Below are 18,028 nucleotides of genomic sequence, written 5' to 3'. Positions count from 1 at the left end.
TAAACATTTGCTTTTCATTTTCAAACAGAAGTGACAAGTATCAGGGGAAAAATATACACCAAAAATAACCCAGAAAAATATAGTTCCCAGCAGTCAGTCAGTACTAGATAAGGAACCACTAGAGGCCCTCTATTGCAATCTTGAATTGATGACTTTTTATCTAAATCTCATGTTTATCAATGTGTAAAAATATGTGACGAGGCGGAAGGATCGCTGGAGCCCAGCAGGTCGAGGCTGTGGTGGCCAGGAGCGGCCACTGCACTCCAGTCTGGGCGACAGAGTGAGACTCCAACTCAAAAAAAAACCAAAAAACAATTTCAGAGTTGCTAAATTCACTCTGTTCTGAACAGAACTTTAGTATCTAGTCCTAAGATACATTTTAACAAACTGAGGTAAAAAACATGTAACACTGGAAAAGATTAACTGTTTGATCATTTACTTTGTACAAATGATGACCACTTAGTCTGATAAATGCCTAGTTAGGTATTACTAAATAGTCATTTTGGAAAGGCAGCATTATATCTAAGATACCTGACATATTCCAGGCAATTCTTAGAGGAGTTAACTAAACTCGGCATTGTATATTGTAGCATTTTATAGACTCTGAATTGAAAAGTAAAGCTTAAGACTTGATTACTTGAAGAAAGTCATCTCATATAATACTATCTTTTGAATTACTCAGAGGCAATTGTGATATTTCATATTTACTCACAATTTGATTTCCCTGCTTATAAAACTTGTAGGTGTTGATAAACAATATGTAAAGCTTATCATCAGCATTACATCAGTTCCCTCATCAAAGAAAATAAAGTTACATGAAAGCAGATTCTAGATTACATTAGGTCCCTCATTAAAGAAAATAAAGTTGCATAAAAGCAGATTCTAGATTTTAAATTTTTTTCCTATAACTTTCTTCTCAAACAAATGTATTCGTTCATGCAACAAAAGTGTACTGAACACCTATTAAATGCTGAGCATCACTGCAGACAGCGGGACTACTGTGGTGATTAAAGTAGACACAAATCCTGCACCGAAGAATTTATGTTCTAATGAGGGTAATAACAGACAAGCAAATAAATAAAGTATGTAGTATGCATAACATGGTAATAAGAACTAGAGAGAAAAATAAAGCAGAGAAAGAGGACTAAAGAAAGTAAAGAGGTGAGAAGACAGGGCTTTTTATTTTAAACACAGTCATGAAGAAATACCTCATTTAAAAAATGAGTGATATTTTATTTAGTAAAGTCCTAAAGGAAATGAAGGAAGGAACTATGGGGATACCTGGCAGAAGAACATTCTAGGCAGTAGAAATGCAAGGACTCGAGGTCAGAATGTACCTGTTCTGTGAGCCAGTGAGCAAGGGATATAAAAGAAATGAAATCAGACAGAGAGTCTGAGACAAAGGCATGTAGACAACCTTATAAGTCACTGTTAAGATCTGGTTTTCATTGTAGGTAAAATAGGAAGTTGTGGAAGGTTTTAAGAAGGAGTGACATGATCCGACATGCCCTTTTAAACAAATCATTCTGAATGCTCATTTGATGATAGATTGAAGAGGGACACATTCAAAGTAGGGAGACTAAATGGCTACTGTAAGAGTGAAGAGATATTAATGGCTGGACCACTGTAATGGCAGTAGAGAAATAAAGAATTGGTAAGATTCTGTGTATAACATAATGGGAGAGCTGACACTGATTTGTGGATAGACTGGGTAGAGGATATGAGAGAAAAAGTGAAGTCAAGGACGACTATCAAAAGTTGTAACCTCAGCAAATATAAGGACAAAACTGCCAATAACTGAATGAAGGAAGACTCCTTTCAGTGGAAAAACAGGTTTGGTGGCAAGGGGCAGTAGAAAGACCAGGACCCTGGTTTTGAAAATGTTAAGTTGTAAACACCTATTAGACTTCTACCTAGTCATTGGTCATTAACAGGAACTTGGACATACAAGTCAGGAGTACTGGGAAGTGGACCCAGAACACCAAAAGACATAAATTTAGGATATCATCAATGGAACCTTTATGTATGAGTGCTCAAATGAGCCTTGATATTTAAATTATTATACAACTATAACATACTGAGTCTAAGATTGGCAAGTAATATCCCACACCAAATTATACAACATAAACAAAAAGTAAACAGTCCTTAAGTAAACATACAGGTATTTCTTGTGATATATACTCTAAGGAAAGAAAAAGAGACTAATATACTAATATGTAATCTCATTCATATTTCCTAGGTAGAAAGGCCTAGAATGTGTACAGCTCTAAGCCTCTCACTAGAGTCACGCAAAAAACAAGTTTGAGTCTCTATCGTGTGCCAGAATCTAAACTAATTGTTGAGTATACAGTGATGAATAAAGCACACAGAATATTTAATTGTGAGAACAGATACAAAGTAAAGAAATGAGCATACAACTAAAAATTGTGGTGAGTGCTGTGAGAAAAATAATATTGTTCTTAGACTGAATGATCACACAAGGACTGAGAATATAACAAAATTTTTCTAAAATCTCTAATTTATGAAGTTTTAGACTTGAACAGAGATAAAAGTCTTAACATTACATAATTACCATACAAACCTGAATTTCTTAAGGTTCTCTTCCTTTTCCCCTTAATTTCCATGTTATAAACAAAAGATTGCTATCTTCTTGCAGTCAGTAAGGGGATGCTCAAAATATTTTATAGAATTTTTATAAATAAGCATTCTATTGATAATTTTATTATTTATAACCACACTCAGAAGAAAATAAACTTTTAGTTCTATAAATATATATTGTATGAATGCCCAAATTTATACTTAGCCAAATTAACAAAAACTTTTACCGTGAAACAAACAGAACATGAAAAATCAAATGTGTTAGCAACTTAAAGTCTGACAGTAAGAAACAACTTACATTTTATTTCATTACAACATTTTCAGTAGCATTCCCACTGCACCTTTCAGTAACACAATATGATATAGACTCATATTAAGTGGCAAACAATATTATTTAACAAGCCAGGTCATCAAAGTTAATACTTCATTTTACTTAATAGAAAATTGTACACAAAGTAGCTATTAAAGCAAAAACAAACAAAAACACTGTTTTTAGAATAAAGAAAGAAAGAATCTAGAAAGGCATACTACCTATTACAGAAATATTCAATACTGATTAAAACATTAACCATATGTACAGGTATCAAAATGTGTACAAACTTACTGTATAGACATTTTGACATTTTTCAAATAAAAAAATGCCACTTTATATATGATTTCAGATAAGGCTATTTTATCGTATTCCTTTTATATTCTTTGCTAAAATCTCACACTGAGGAATCTGTATCTTTGTAAGTATAATCATTGCCAAGGATCATATTGTTATTACGATTGTTATTATAAAGATATCTTAAGTTACTCATTTTGCAAGTAGACAGTAACTTACCTGAAATGTAGATGACCTTTTGATCACTTCTTTGACCAAGGGAATTGGTCACTTTACATATATAAACACCAGAATAATTGAAAGTCAGTGGATAGACAAAATGAAGAGTACTGTCTGAAGCCAATAAACCATCAGGCCACTGTCCATCCAACCTAGATTTTAAAAAGCATGAAATTATTTTAAATATACTTAGACTGTATTCATTGACAGCTGATTAAAATAAGATATTATACTTTTGAGATGTTATTAGTTTAAAAAATAGTATCTTTTAGATATATTTCACTATGAAAGTATATAAAAGTAACAAATTTTCATTTTAACAAAATAAACTAAAAAATGTCCATAAACAGCCACCATTCTTTCAAAATATTAATCCACACAAACTGTAACTAGACCAACAAAATAGAATGGAAGGGAAGAAGAGAAAAATGTGATTGAAAAAAAATTTTTTTAAATGAGAAGTCAGAAATAAACGTTAGTTGAAGATATGCTCACAGTATCAAAGAAGCTAAAATTCTCAGTGAATTACGGATCTATTCATGATATATTTATAATTTTATTAATGAAAAGTCATGTCATTTAAATAAACCATGTTTTAGACCATCTATAACATATTTATAGAGCATCATTTAATACTAATAAAAAATATAATGTGCCATCCAAAGACAGTTTCTAAGGCGGCAAGAAGGGTCTTCTTATAATTTCATTTATAAGGTGAGCATCTGTGACAATATAAATCAAGATACTAGTTGGTATCAATAATAACTCCTTTTTTTAAACAATGCCTCTACTAATTTGACTAAGAGGTTCTATACATAGTGTACATATTAATCTAACTTATATAGGTCCCACTATAACAACTATGAAGTCATTCATTGCAATAGAACTAAATATTCTGTTAAATATCACATTTATAAGCTGTGGATACCAAAAAAACAAACAAAAAAAGTGTTTATTCTGAAACTTTTTAAAGTTTAAATTATTTTTTTAAGATATGAAGATAATAAGTCAGGTAAACACAGGTGCTCAATTGCCATACCTTAGGTTAAGTAGACTGTCAAAAATTTTATTCACTTATTCACTTACTAGAAGCTTACTATTTGCCATACACTGCTCTGCATGTGTTGCTGAGAAGCAGAAGTAAATCAGATTTGGTATCTGCCATCAATGATAGAAGTACATAGTAGATCAACAACTCATTACAAAGGGAATAAGAACATACAATAATAAAAAGGTGGAAAGAAGCAAATCAACAATGGACAATAGGCAGAATGATTTTATTTTAGAATCCCAAGGATAGTGAGTGGAAAAATTATCAAAAAAATCTTTTGGTGTTGGTTTAATTTAGAACTGAAGGATAAAGATAATACTATTATATGGTTTAAAACACAAAAACTCTCAACTTCCTTCTTAAGAGAACTTTGGAAAGAAAATTTTTGCAAGCATCAGCTTCCAAAAAGTAAACTTCTTTTCTAGAAGGATAACAACGAATATGAACCATCTATGTCCTAACAATTACCTTTGTATTTTGGGCCCTAAATTCTTATCCCTTTAATTCTCTGAGAAATTTAAAAACAACATAATTCTTTAATGTCATTTATACAAATAGGCCACAGTCAGAAAAATCTAGTATCACATTAAACATACAACAAAAGCATCCTCTATCTTCTATGTTTTTGTGTCTATGTTACATGAGTTAAATTCATTGTCTGTATTCTCACACAAACTCTAGGAAGTACTGTTATTAATGAGGAAATTTAGGATTAGAGAGATTAAACTATTTACTGAAAAGACCGCAGAAGGCAGGATGGAGGAAGAGAGCTAGAAATAAGATGATTAGTTGAAAGTTACAAAGGAAAGCACTAGATTCCTCTCACCTCTGTAAATACTAGGCATTTACCTCTCAGGTAAAAGAATAGAAGTTAATTCTAAAAATAAACTGAATGGCCATGAAGAAAAGATTCTTCTATTAGTGATATCTGGAGTCACTCCAGGAAAATAGAACTCTCTCTCTACCTGATCACTCTATAATGGAACTTACTAATGAGTAATTCTTACAACAGAGAAGAGAGAATGTCCACTAAGCCTTTTATGTTTTAATGTCTCACTGTGAAATGAGTAGACGGCCAAGAAGATTCAGGAATATCTACAAAGTGAAAGAAAGACCAAACAAAAAACTTGGAGAAAAAAGAGACAATCTGTTGAAAGCATAAAAAAACTTTCTGAGGTAGAAATAACTCTAGTATCCCAGGAAAAAACAAGAAAGTTAAAATACTCAAAAAATAAGAAAAGGGTGCTATAGAAATAAACAAAGAATGAGAAGATAGTCCTATAAACTGAAAATATGTCAAAAAAATTTTAAAGGAGGACAAACATATGGATTTCACAGTAACCTGGATAGACTTAGAATCTACCAGACTCAGTGATCTATCACAGAAACAAAGAACTGAGTACCACATGTTCTCACTCATAAGCAGACCCTGAACATTTACCACAATACTATAAGAAAGGGATTGGCAGTAGTGGGATACTGCCAGGGTGGGGGAGGAGGATACAACATCAACAAGGGTACTTGATCTCAAACTAGGCAATAAAGGAGGTCCAAACTTTACCTGTACAATAAACACTTGTATACCTAATCCTGAATTGTACCCCACCATCTTTAAAGTAAAAAAAAAAAAAAAAGAAAAAAAATTGTAATGATTGTCATTGAAAAAAATGTGTTCAAATCAAGAAAATATTCTAGGAAAAACAGTAAGCATGTTTAAAAAACATAAAAGGAAGGGTATTTATTATACAATAAATATAAGCTCAGTAAGAGTGAACAAGGAAAAAAAAAGTCACGTTGATAATACATAATTCTCAAGAATTATGGGCTCCTAAATACTGACAAATACAAAATTCCAGACATAAAGAGAATTATGTAGATAGTAAAGTACACAAACAAAAAGAGGCAGTTATTAGTCACAGGGAAAACAAATAGCTGTAGACAACAGAAAACAGGCATACTACTTAGCTCTCAGTAAATGTTACCTGTCACAGGAAGATAAATTGTGATTACAGAATTTAACTAAAAAATACCTTAATTTCGTTCATTTAATTTAATTAAAATTTTCAGCTATTACTGTTTGTGGCTAAAAGGGTAGACAAAGAATTAACTCTATCTAAGAAGTCAACAGACAACGATAAAAATTGGTAAATAAGGAAAGAGCAGTTTAAGACCTCTGATGGTAATTACCAGAATAAATTGCTAAAATAGACTCTGAAGAATAGAACTGAGAGAGGTATGAGGGTGGGGAGGTGTGGAACAGGAAAACATGTAGAAGCCTTTTGTTAAATTGTCAGCTGTTACTTTGTTACTATAATGATGTATATTATTATACTGATAAAGACCATTAAAATATGCATTTAAGAATACTTTTCACTTTTAAATAATTTCTCTTTATAAGTATATAACATTACCTGCTCCACACAGATTTGAAGGGTGGAGGATTTGCATCAGCATTACACTTGAGATTAACACCTTTTCTTCCTACAAACCAATTTCCATCATATCCTGTTACTGAAACTTCAGGAGCATCTATAAAATAATTAAATGCATGATAGGATATATTATGTTTTGTTAATAATAAATGCAATACACAATGATAAACATTAACACAATAGACTAAGTGTTAGAAAAAGAAAAATCATTTTTTCTTGCTCCAACATATATAATCAATGTGGAAGAGAGTACTCAATAAACATTAGTTAATTGAAAGAATTAAGGAATAAAATGAGTACCCAAAGACTAGGTAATTATAGCCTGTATGGCCGAGTTATTAAGAATGCTGAAGGTAAGAATACTCATGTCTGTAATCACCACAAGCAAAATATATGAATCCCATTATGAAAGATGTAGAGATATAGGAACAAAACAAATGCATTACAGGACATAATTAAGATATGGCACTCAAGTACTGTGTAGTACCAAGTCACCATATAAAACAGTTTTTGACAGGAAATAGCCCCTAAGAGATATTTAAGTCAATTACAGAGATTAGATTCCTTGTGTTAGAATTAATATTCTGTTGACATGTAGAGATGTGGCATAGACTTTTTCAAACTACATACATAAAACTGAAGTAAATTATATTGGGTTTCAACTGTATTAAAACATAAACTTTTATCCATTCAATATAACCAAAGGCTTTTTAGCATTATGTGCAACATAACTAGTCGAGTGAGCAAATATACATATCTACCAGCAATATAAATGTATGCCTTCAAACTATAAAGTCCAATGCCTATCATTCATTCAACAATCATTTTGTTTAGCTCTTAGGAGTGCTAGGCACTGTTTTAGGTGTTTGCTATACATACAGATTCTGTATTCATAAAATGTACATTCTAATAGGGAAGATGACATTTAAAAATAATTAAAACCTCTTAAGAGGGTCAAGAATAAAAAGAACAGGATGCTAAAAGAGAAGATTTAAAAAGCCCTTATTTAAATTGGGGATGGTGATGGGGAGGGCCATAAAAAGCCTCCCTAAAAAAGTGTTAGTTATATAAACATGGTGCAAAGACGAATCATCTTTCTGTGCGCTACACAGAAACCTAGGTAGCCAGCAGAAGACCAGATAAAGTTAAAGAGAGACCAGGTCAGTCTTTCACTCTGGCCAGTGAAGCCTGATCTATTGAAAATCAAAGTTTATAAAACACTGAAAAAAATCAAACTTTTATCTAAGGTACAACTGCTTTAGTAATTTAAAAACAAATGCCTGTCTCTTATAAATAAGAATTAAAAATCATTTTTGTAACTTAAAAAGTGGTACTAAAAAATGTTGTTGGAAGAACAGTCCAGTGAGTTTAATCTCATCTTAAAAGGATGAGAGGGTAAGTAGTAAACATATCCCTAAAGAGTACCTCCAAATTTTGAGGCATAAATTTGGAATATAAGATCTTATCTCTTGAAACTTTGTCTTCATGTTTTATAGGTCTCCAGTTTTAAAAAAGAAAAAAGGTCATGACTAAGAACATTTTAGAAGCAAGTCAAAAAACCAAAACCATAATTACAAAGACTTATAACAGAAGAAATATTTTAATACATCTAGGATTACATTTAAGAAAACAAAAAAACTAGAATTATAATATAAGTTGAAGAAAATTTCAGTCATTATTAGATATAGGAAAGGAGAAAATATATAGATATAAGAAATATATTAGTAGTACTTACAACTGGGATCTGAATTTATGAGAAAAAGAAAAAAGTTAGGTCTGTAAGAGTAAGGGAGGAGAAGGAAAAAGAAAAATTTTAATTGGATTCTCCATAGAAGTGTAGAGAAAAGATGGTATTAGTATTTAGGAATACAATGGCAATAACACTTATGCAACTACAGCCTCTCAAGTTTAACCTTATAAATGTTGAAAAGATACTCAGAATTAGCTCTAAAATCCATTACATGGCCGGGCTCGGAGGCTCAGCCTGTAATCTCAGCACTTTGGGAGGCCGAGGCAAGTGGACTGCCTAAGCCCATGGGTTCGAGATCAGCCAGGGCAACTTGGTAAGACCTCATCTCTACAATAAATCAAAAATTAGCCAGGCATGATAGTGTGTGCCTGCAGTTCTGGCTACTTGGAAGGCCAAGGCAGAAGGATCTCCAGAGCCCAGCAGGTAACACTGGGGTGGCCGTGGAGTGTGCCACTGCACTCCAGCCTGGGCGACAGAGTGAGATTCCAACTCAAAAAAAAAAAAAAAAAACCATTACATAAAGTGCAATGAATACGTGTAATTTAAAATTCCATGCATGCCACATCAAAAACCAAAAGGATAACAACAAAAACAGAACTCTGCCAAAAACCTATCTAGATTTATAATCTTTACATGGATAGAAATAATAGCACAAGCTAAACAGTTTTCCTAATTTTGTCTCTAATCTGCCTATTTTTCATTATCCTTGTTATAAGCTACCAGCAACCATCACCTTTTCTCTTGCTCAAAATTTTAAAATGGCATACAAATCACAAAGAATACACCAAATACTGAGAAGCTATATCAAAAAAGAAAAGCAGATACATATAAATATATAAACACACATACAGGGAAAGTATCCCTTAACCAAAAAATATAAGCACAAGATGGTTTACTTTTGAACACTATCTACAATGGTTAACTATCCAATGATGTCTTTAAAATACCATTTACTTAATGAGACTCTTATAACATGATCAATAAGATCAGATTAGAAATAATATTTAAAAAATACAGGTTTTCAAGCTGATTAATATGCATCTTTGAAAGTAAAAGATTCTTGATGAAAACAGCATGGATAGCATTAATAAAACTGAGTAACAGGTTCAAATAATTAGAATGGAGAAGTTGTTTGTCATTAAGCATTACACATTTTGAGGTAAAAATTTCTCTCAACTTCCTTAAGTTCAGCTACTTTTAAGATTTTAAAAGGATGAGGCTACATAATTTTAAGAGTATCTTCAAAAAACTGATAAGAAATGTTCTGGTTAAATTAAACTTCCATGAAAATATAAACAAAAAAAGAAAAAAGTGTTTTAAAACAATATAAACAAGGAAAAGTTATAGAAATATCTGAATACTAAGTATTCCTACAAAAAACAGTGTGATAAAGGATATGTCAATGGAAGAAAATAAAGTAAATGCACGACTAATATCTAAAAAGCAAATGCCATCACTTACTTACATTGTATGTCTAATACGAAAGAGTATCGAATATCCTTTTCCAAGGCTGGATGTTTTACAACACAAGTAATTCGCCTTCCTCTAGCAAATCTGGTTGGAAACAGCTTGTACTGGCTGACAATCGTTGCCGTTTCATTTGGAAAAGAAGTTGTAGTGGATTCCATTTCACCAAGATCACCTTCCCACTCAATATGTGCAACTGGTTTTCCAGTGGCTGCGATACAAATTGCTGCTACTGTTTCATTTCCTCCATCAATTAAAGAATCCGGCCCTTTTATCAGGCTCACAGTGGGTTCAACTGTGTGAATTTTGTAAAAAGAATTAGTTACATTCAAACAGGAATATATTTACATCCTTCCAAGTTATATCTGGACATGTTTCACAAGCTAGAGAAAACTGAATATAAAATCTACACACACTTTTTAGGTACTGCCATCATCAACTACATTCTTGCAAAAATAAAAGATCATTAAGTTAGGGCAAGCAAGAGGCCAAGATTTTCTATAACCACTACAAATATGGCTCTCAGATAAAGATGTAAAGACAAATTCTCTCCAAATTGATACATACAAAAAATTTCTACAAAGGCTATAATTTCCTTTATGAAATGAAAGCTCTTTTTTATTACATGGTACCAATATCTGTTGGTACATTCTGTTAATTTGGTTTCTATTATACGGTACAAATATCACATCCTCTTAATTTGGTTTCTGCTACTATTTCATTGAAACTGTAATGTCACCAACGACCCCTAATCTACAAACACAATACTTTATGTCTTATTATCTTTAACTAACCTTGTAGAATTTGCTACTTCCACACACTTTTTTCTCAATCAGTTGAAAATAATTAAGTCCTAATGTGTTAAGGTAGCTATTGTAATGAATTGGCTTCTAGGCTATGCATTTAGAATACCAGCTATGTGACATCCTTAGGAGAACCGGGGAAAAAAAGTCAAATCATCTCCCATAGGGCTTAGCTCTTACTGTGAAAAATAACTACTAGAGTAATCTTTTAAAAAAGACTTTCATATCTTCTCTTGATAAGAATAATATTACTCTGCTCAAGTTCTTCTTACATTTCTCTCGAAGCTCTTTATCTCTTTCTTCTAACCCCTGCCCTAATATATATGCCTAGGATACAACTATATCTCACTTAAAAACTTATCTGATAAACGCTGCTACCCAGATGATCCTGAACGTTCTCCAATTTTGACACAAGGTTTGATTCCTCAGTTTCTAAGTGCCTACCAGGTATTTTCAACCACAGATCTTCAAATTCAATAAACCTATGCTGAATTCATCATTTTATCCTCTCAATCCCAACACCTATTTTTCATTCAGATGTGCCCATTTACTTAATGGTAACATAATCACAAAATTTCAAAACTTGTTATTGTTCAAACTTCCCATGTTGCCTATATCCAATCAGTTAACAAAATCTCTAATTATTCCTTTGTAATAGTTCCCTTCTTCACTCAAGTGGCAGAAACTAGAAAATTAATTTGAAGTCATCATGGCCTCACGGCTGAGACAAATCTTCCTAAATCACAACTCCCAACATAATACTCTCCAAATCAGATCAGCTATAACTTAGGCATTCCTCTAAGTGAGGCGAGAAGGTGATCAAAGCAGTGTTTCTCAAACTTCTCTGTGCATACAAACCACTGGAGGATCTTGCTAAAATGTAGATTATCATTCAATTAAGTCAGAGGGGGTATGACACTCTATATTTTTAACAAATAATACCAATGCTGTTGGTCCAGGAACCACATTTAAACCCTCTGCACTCAGAGACATCTCGTGGATCACCTATCAGCAACTTGATTGTACTTTTTTACAAAATAGTAAAAAACTAATCATATTAAATAGCATAGCACTGGAACCAATGATTTTATTGTAATGATCTTTGGCTTATAATGGAATTTTGGACCTTGAGGAACTTATTTAGGACAAAAAAATCCAAATCTTATATATTTTTCTAACCTGTGGTAATGTGTGAAACAGTCCCTGACATGCATTGCAGATTCATCGATACATGTTGTACAACAGTAATTTGTTTTATGTCTTACACCTGGTGTTTTTCTTTTCGAGCAGATAGTGCAGTTGCACTTTCTTCCTCTCACATTAATAGTATGCAATTTATTGTCCAATCTGTTGTTTGAAGACAATGTGGAAGGATGCACTTGAGTCCTAAAAATCACTTCTCAAATGGCAGATCAGAAGCTTGACAAATTTCAGATGGGACAAAGGCTTTTCATTTTTTTATGCTCAGTACAATATATAGAAGTTAAAAACACACAGTTCTAGTCTTCAGAAGAATTTCCCCACCATTTTAAAGATCTTCGCAAAAAACGATATGCAAAAGTATATTGATCTGCATGATCCACACCGCCCATATTTACAATATAATTTAGAATCAATTCAGGCTTTTTGACTGATATAATATTTCCACCCTGTAATGTCCTTGTGGTAGTCTGTGTTGAGAATTGTACTAATCCTTTCGTCCTTCCACCCAAGACACGTAAGATTATTTTTCCTATATGCTACTGTTTTTTTCATTAAGAACGTTGGCTTTTTGATTTGGCTGGCATTCCTCTTCGGTTGACTCTGTACCAGTAAGATGGCACTTCATCTTTAATAGTTCTTTGGCTAGGACAATACTCATATAATATCTATCAATAAACATGTAGTATCTTGCTGTATTGGGAAATTTTCCCCAAAACTTATTATGTAAATATAATGGAATGCTGGTGCTTACTGGAAGAACAAGTCAAATAATGTTTTCGGATATTATGCTTCCATAGAAGTTAAGTATTAAAAAAAGGTATCCTGTTTTTGACTCAGCTAGTACATAAATGTGTATACCCCAATTGGTAGGCTTATTTGAATTGTATGTTGTAAATGACATTCACCCTTTAAACTGAACAATGGGTTCGTCAACACAAATTGCCTAATCTGGTATGACAATATTACGAAAATTTTGCATCAATGTATTCCAAACAGATATTGGTCTTTTGAATGTTGAGTTCTGACTGTCCTATCCCTTGATGCAGGTGTCTTCAAATGAAGCATCCAGAAGATTTGCATAAAACTTTCTCTACTGAATGTTTCCGAAAAGAAGAATATTTTACTACTGAAAGTAGATGACCAGTACTCTTGCAAATTTGGTACTTAAATTATTCCCATACTTAGGATAAAAGTTGCGATAAAATCTAAAAATTCCTGTTAGTCAACATCATGCCACTTAGGCCAAATTGATTTGTGTGACAGCTGCTTTTTCCTTACTTTTTAATCTGCACAACCATTTGTTTCTTTTAATTACACTATTCACTAATTCATTTGTCAAATACAGAGTAAGATATATGATCAGTTCTCTTAATTACTTGCTATTTGTGGTCCTGTTGTTTGAGGATATACAACAAATTTTATTCTCACTGGGGGATCATCTTTTTCTGTAACATCTTCCCATTCTTCTCTTGATGATCCGTTGCCTTCTATTTCTTCAAAACTACTAACACTTTCACCGCTATCACTTCTATTACATTTGCCCATTTTCTTTTTGGTGGAATGGTATCACTATTGCTACTATCGTTTTCTTCTACTCTGATGTTTACTTTTTCTAACTTATCTGTATAAAAATCTAAATCTAACTTATCTTCGCTGTTGCTTATATTGTAACTCTCACTTTTGTCTTTTCATTTTACCATTGTTCTGCAAATTAAATAAATGGATAAAATCTTCTAATTGTAAATTATGAAATCACGAAACGAAATTTATCAAAAGAATATTACTTTTCCAATTTTACTGTTCTGACTAGTGCAGATAGATATAATCGACCTGTGCTATTCAGTACTTCAATACAATCTGCCTTCCACTTTGAAAGTCTCTTTTTAAGGTTATAGTAACTTGCTTATCTACCTTTCCAAGTTATGCCATATGATAGGAAGGGTATACTCACAGCTGCCTTTCTTATATAAATGCTCTTTTCCACTAACTTCTGATACAAAGAACTGTTAGCACCACTGTGAAAGCACCTCACATATTCTCTTTCTATAAAAAGCCAGCTGATATTTTTTAATGTATATCTCAGTATATATTCCATCTCTTTATTTGCTTTTTTATGCAATTTGAATGGAAAACTTCAAGGAAATATGCATTTTTTGAAACATCTGCGCTGGCATAAGTTTGTTCTGTATAATCACCAGCAATCTCTTTATGTCCCCTGAGAGGGGATTTCTGAGTGGTTTCTTAGATTTACAATATCCCTTCAGAGGGGACATTCAAGTGGTTTGCTAAATTTATGTGTCCCCTCAAAGGGGACATCCAAGTGCAAAAGGCTAGACAGCAAGGACCTGAGAGTAGACAAGAGATAGGAAGCATATCCAATGCAATAAATTTGAATTTCCAGGAATATAAAGCTCAATTTCCCCATCCTAGCACTTGTTACATCCATGTGGTCCTACTCTACCCTCCAGACTTTAATTCTTGTACTTTATATAAATCCTCTGAATAATCATTAAATTATTTATTCAGTCTTCCACTAATGTGGGGTTCTCAACAGGAGATGGTTCTTTCCTACTTCCCATCTCTCCAAAAGAACACTCGGCAATGTGTGGAAACATCCTGAGTTTTATAAATGAGGAAATGTTACTGGTATTTAGTGTGCAAAGGAATAGGACAGCTCACCCAAAACAAAGAATTCTAGCCCAAAATTTCAACAATGCTGGAAATACGGAAACTCTGTCTTAAGTACAGTTGTACCTCAGTATACAGGGGATACTGGTTCCAAGACCCCTGGGTATACCCAAACCTGCACATACTTAGTCCTGCAGTCAGCCCTAAGGAATCTGCATACAGAAGAAGTAAGCTCTCTGCATATGCGGGTTTTGCATCCCACAAATACTGTAGTTTCTATGTTTAAAAAAAAATCACATTTTTTTTTTGTGGACCCACACAGTTCAAAACCATGTTGTTCAAGGGTCAGCTATATATTGTTTCTTCTCCTCTGCCTCGACTCACATATCAATCCTAGAATATTTCATTTTTATCTGCCTACCATTGAAGATCAGTTCAACTACTTCTTTTACAAAACATTTCTTGACTACCAAGTTCACCAATCTATCCCCATATTCTACTCAAATATTGTATGGTTGTTATATACTAGTATCTCTTATTGGCTTTCGGGATATAAAGTTAAGTTTTAAAGGGCATAGCTGTTGTCCATCAAATGTTTATAGTGGAGAAATCATATAACAGTACAGCTAACTGTCACAACAAAGATATACTCAAGATACAATGACAAAAAGCAAAAACAGCATCAGATGTGGAAGGGTCAAGAATGGCATCTGGAAGAATATGATTTGATGAACAGTTACACAGAAGAATATAGGAACAAAGATTACAAAAAGAAGTCAATTCAGGCAGAAGGAGAAACACACAAAAAAACATATGTCAAGAGAATTGCAAATAGTTTTATTATTATCATAAGATTTGAACGTTGAAAGAGAAGCAGGAAGGGATGGAATAGATGAAGCGAGAGAAGTAGGCATGGGCAAAATCATGACTAGTCTCGTAACATAAACATTTTTAAGTTTTAGTCCAACTAGTATTGCATTAATTTAGAGGAACTACTAAAACTTAAAGTAAAATAAAAAGTGATTTTATCTCCATGAGCTCAGTCTTTCAAATACAAACTTTTTATCTACTATTGTCTTGATACAGAACTTTGTGTGACCTTTTTTCAACCAATGTCCACTTAATTTTTCAGATATTTATGCCCTGCATTCTCATCAGAAAATTTCTCAAAAGTACCAATCCTTAAATGCAAGCTGTATTTCCTCGAAGCACTCAGGACAGTGACTTAGACATATTAAGTCCTCAAATATCTATTTTCATTTTTAAATAGTATCCCTTAACATAAAATACTATATAACAAATTCAGACAAAACTGCTTTCCTATATTTCAGAGACCCTAGTGTTATGTCCTTAAATACAAGGGCTGTACATTTGTTTGGTTCTCTGGGAAGCAAGTGAGGAGTACAAAAGGTTTATTAGGGAGTAACATCTGGAAAAAAAGTAAAGAAGAACTGAGTAAGGGAAGCTATTAGCAATCAAGCAAATGAACAAAGACTCCCATTAAAGGAGTCCCTAGTACGTTTTGGTTGAAAACGGCAAGGTCTCCATACCACTACCTTGTTCAGTCACTGGCCCCCAAAAGAGCTTGCCCTCAGCTACCACTGTCTTGCTCAGTCACGGGCCTCAGCTCAAAAACTGAAGTAATCTTCTGTCAGCTAACGGGCCTGAGCTCAAAAACTGAAGTAATCTTCTGTCAGCTAACCACGCTGTAAGGAGCTGGGCAGTGAGTCTTTTTGAAAGAGAATCTGAGCAGTGTATCTCCATGTCAGTCGCAGGTTGCTATTACCCCTTAATTCTTGATCTGTTATCCCAAAAATACTTATCAGCATTTCCAAACTGGCTTACATTTCACTGCAAGTGGTTATCTTCGTGCTAATAAGCTTATTCAACCTATTACCATAAACTTTTTAGTAGCTATCAGACAGGAAAGGATGGAATATTATTATTATCTTCAACAGCACACAATTCAAATAGCTATATAAATTCAAAAGAGCAGTAATACAATTTGACATGAAAAGTTAAAATATGATGTGTCAATAGTTCCAAAAAGATAAACTCAGTTATTTTTTTAATGGAAACAAAACCCTAAAAATTGTAATTTAATTAAAAGTTGAAAATTTGAGAGGAGTTTTATAAAAATATCATAGAAATTCAGCATGAAGTATATAATTATAATTAAAACCCTCCACTGTCTTTCATGAAGAAAGTAAAATAGCTAAAACTATGTAGCATTATACAGATAAGTGGACATACAGACAAGATTTTGTTTAAATTAAGAGCCTCGAATCATAATTTTAAGACAGAATTTGAAAAATCTTATTTGAATTATTTTACTTTAACCTAAATTTAAATAATATTTCAATAATTTTAAATCCTTGAAAATACTCCATTATAATCTTCACCACTATCATCAAAATAAGTAACTCAACCACACCTACCTAACACAGTTACAGTTGTAGAGGACTGAGCATTTCCAAGTGGGAATGTAACAGCTTTGCATATGTACTTTCCAGAATCAGAGAATCCAATGTTATGCAGAGTAATCGTTGCATCGTTAAGTGAATAGTTTTTAAACAAGACTCTTCCTTGATATTCTCCTTGAACAGAGAATCCATACTGAGGATGATGAACTGCAACAGTTTGTGAACTTTTGCCATGTATCTTCTCCCATGAAATTTGTGTTATGGTTTCATTTACTTCAATTAAACACTTCAATGAAACATTCTTTCCCCATACTGCTGTGACATGTGGCTCCACAATAATTGGTCCAGCTAAGGCACCTATGGAAGAAAAAATACTATGGTTATTAAGAAAGAAAAAAGTTATGCTAACACATGATCATTTTACCTCCTTCCCCTTCCCCACTCTGCAGGTGTACACACACACACACACACACACACACACACACACACACACACACACACACACACACAATACTGAATAAAAAGAAATGAGAAGAACTAGATGCTCTCTGGGCCGGATACACACACACACACACACACACACACACACACACACACACACACACACACACAATACTGAATAAAAAGAAATGAGAAGAACTAGATGCTCTCTGGGCCGGATAGAAGATCCAAAAACTAACTATCAAATAAATGCCTGCCATTATGTGTTGCAGTAGGAAAACTACTAGAGTGAGACCAAGAGTTTGCAAGAACCTTCCTGACTCAAGCCTTCACAGAAGTTCCTGGCCCTAGGTGACAAATTGAAACCTTATGAGACTCTGAAGAAGACAGCTGAGATATGACTGGA

The 18,028-nt window shown here is 33.1% G+C and overlaps 1 protein-coding gene across 1 annotated transcript in view; it reads right to left on the bottom strand.

The window, feature by feature from the left end:
* Positions 1-17,555, bottom strand: part of LOC103253747 (nectin-3-like) — a gene marked incomplete at its 5' end in the record, with an annotated part of 91,812 nt that extends 74,257 nt beyond the window's left edge. Inside the window, 4 exons of the mRNA XM_008051987.2 lie at positions 3,425-3,576; positions 6,887-7,004; positions 10,123-10,419; positions 17,197-17,555. Of these exons, the coding sequence (XP_008050178.1) occupies positions 3,425-3,576; positions 6,887-7,004; positions 10,123-10,419; positions 17,197-17,555 (926 nt within the window). The remainder of the gene's footprint in view (positions 1-3,424; positions 3,577-6,886; positions 7,005-10,122; positions 10,420-17,196) is intronic.
* Positions 17,556-18,028: the final 473 nt, after the last annotated feature.

The sequence above is a fragment of the Carlito syrichta genome, unplaced genomic scaffold, assembly GCF_000164805.1.
Source record: "Carlito syrichta isolate Samal-C Ts95f unplaced genomic scaffold, Tarsius_syrichta-2.0.1 Scaffold250111, whole genome shotgun sequence".
NCBI classification, from domain to species: domain Eukaryota; kingdom Metazoa; phylum Chordata; class Mammalia; order Primates; family Tarsiidae; genus Carlito; species Carlito syrichta.
The sequence above is the reverse complement of the archived record's forward strand: the minus strand, read 5'-3'. Positions and strand labels throughout refer to the sequence as shown.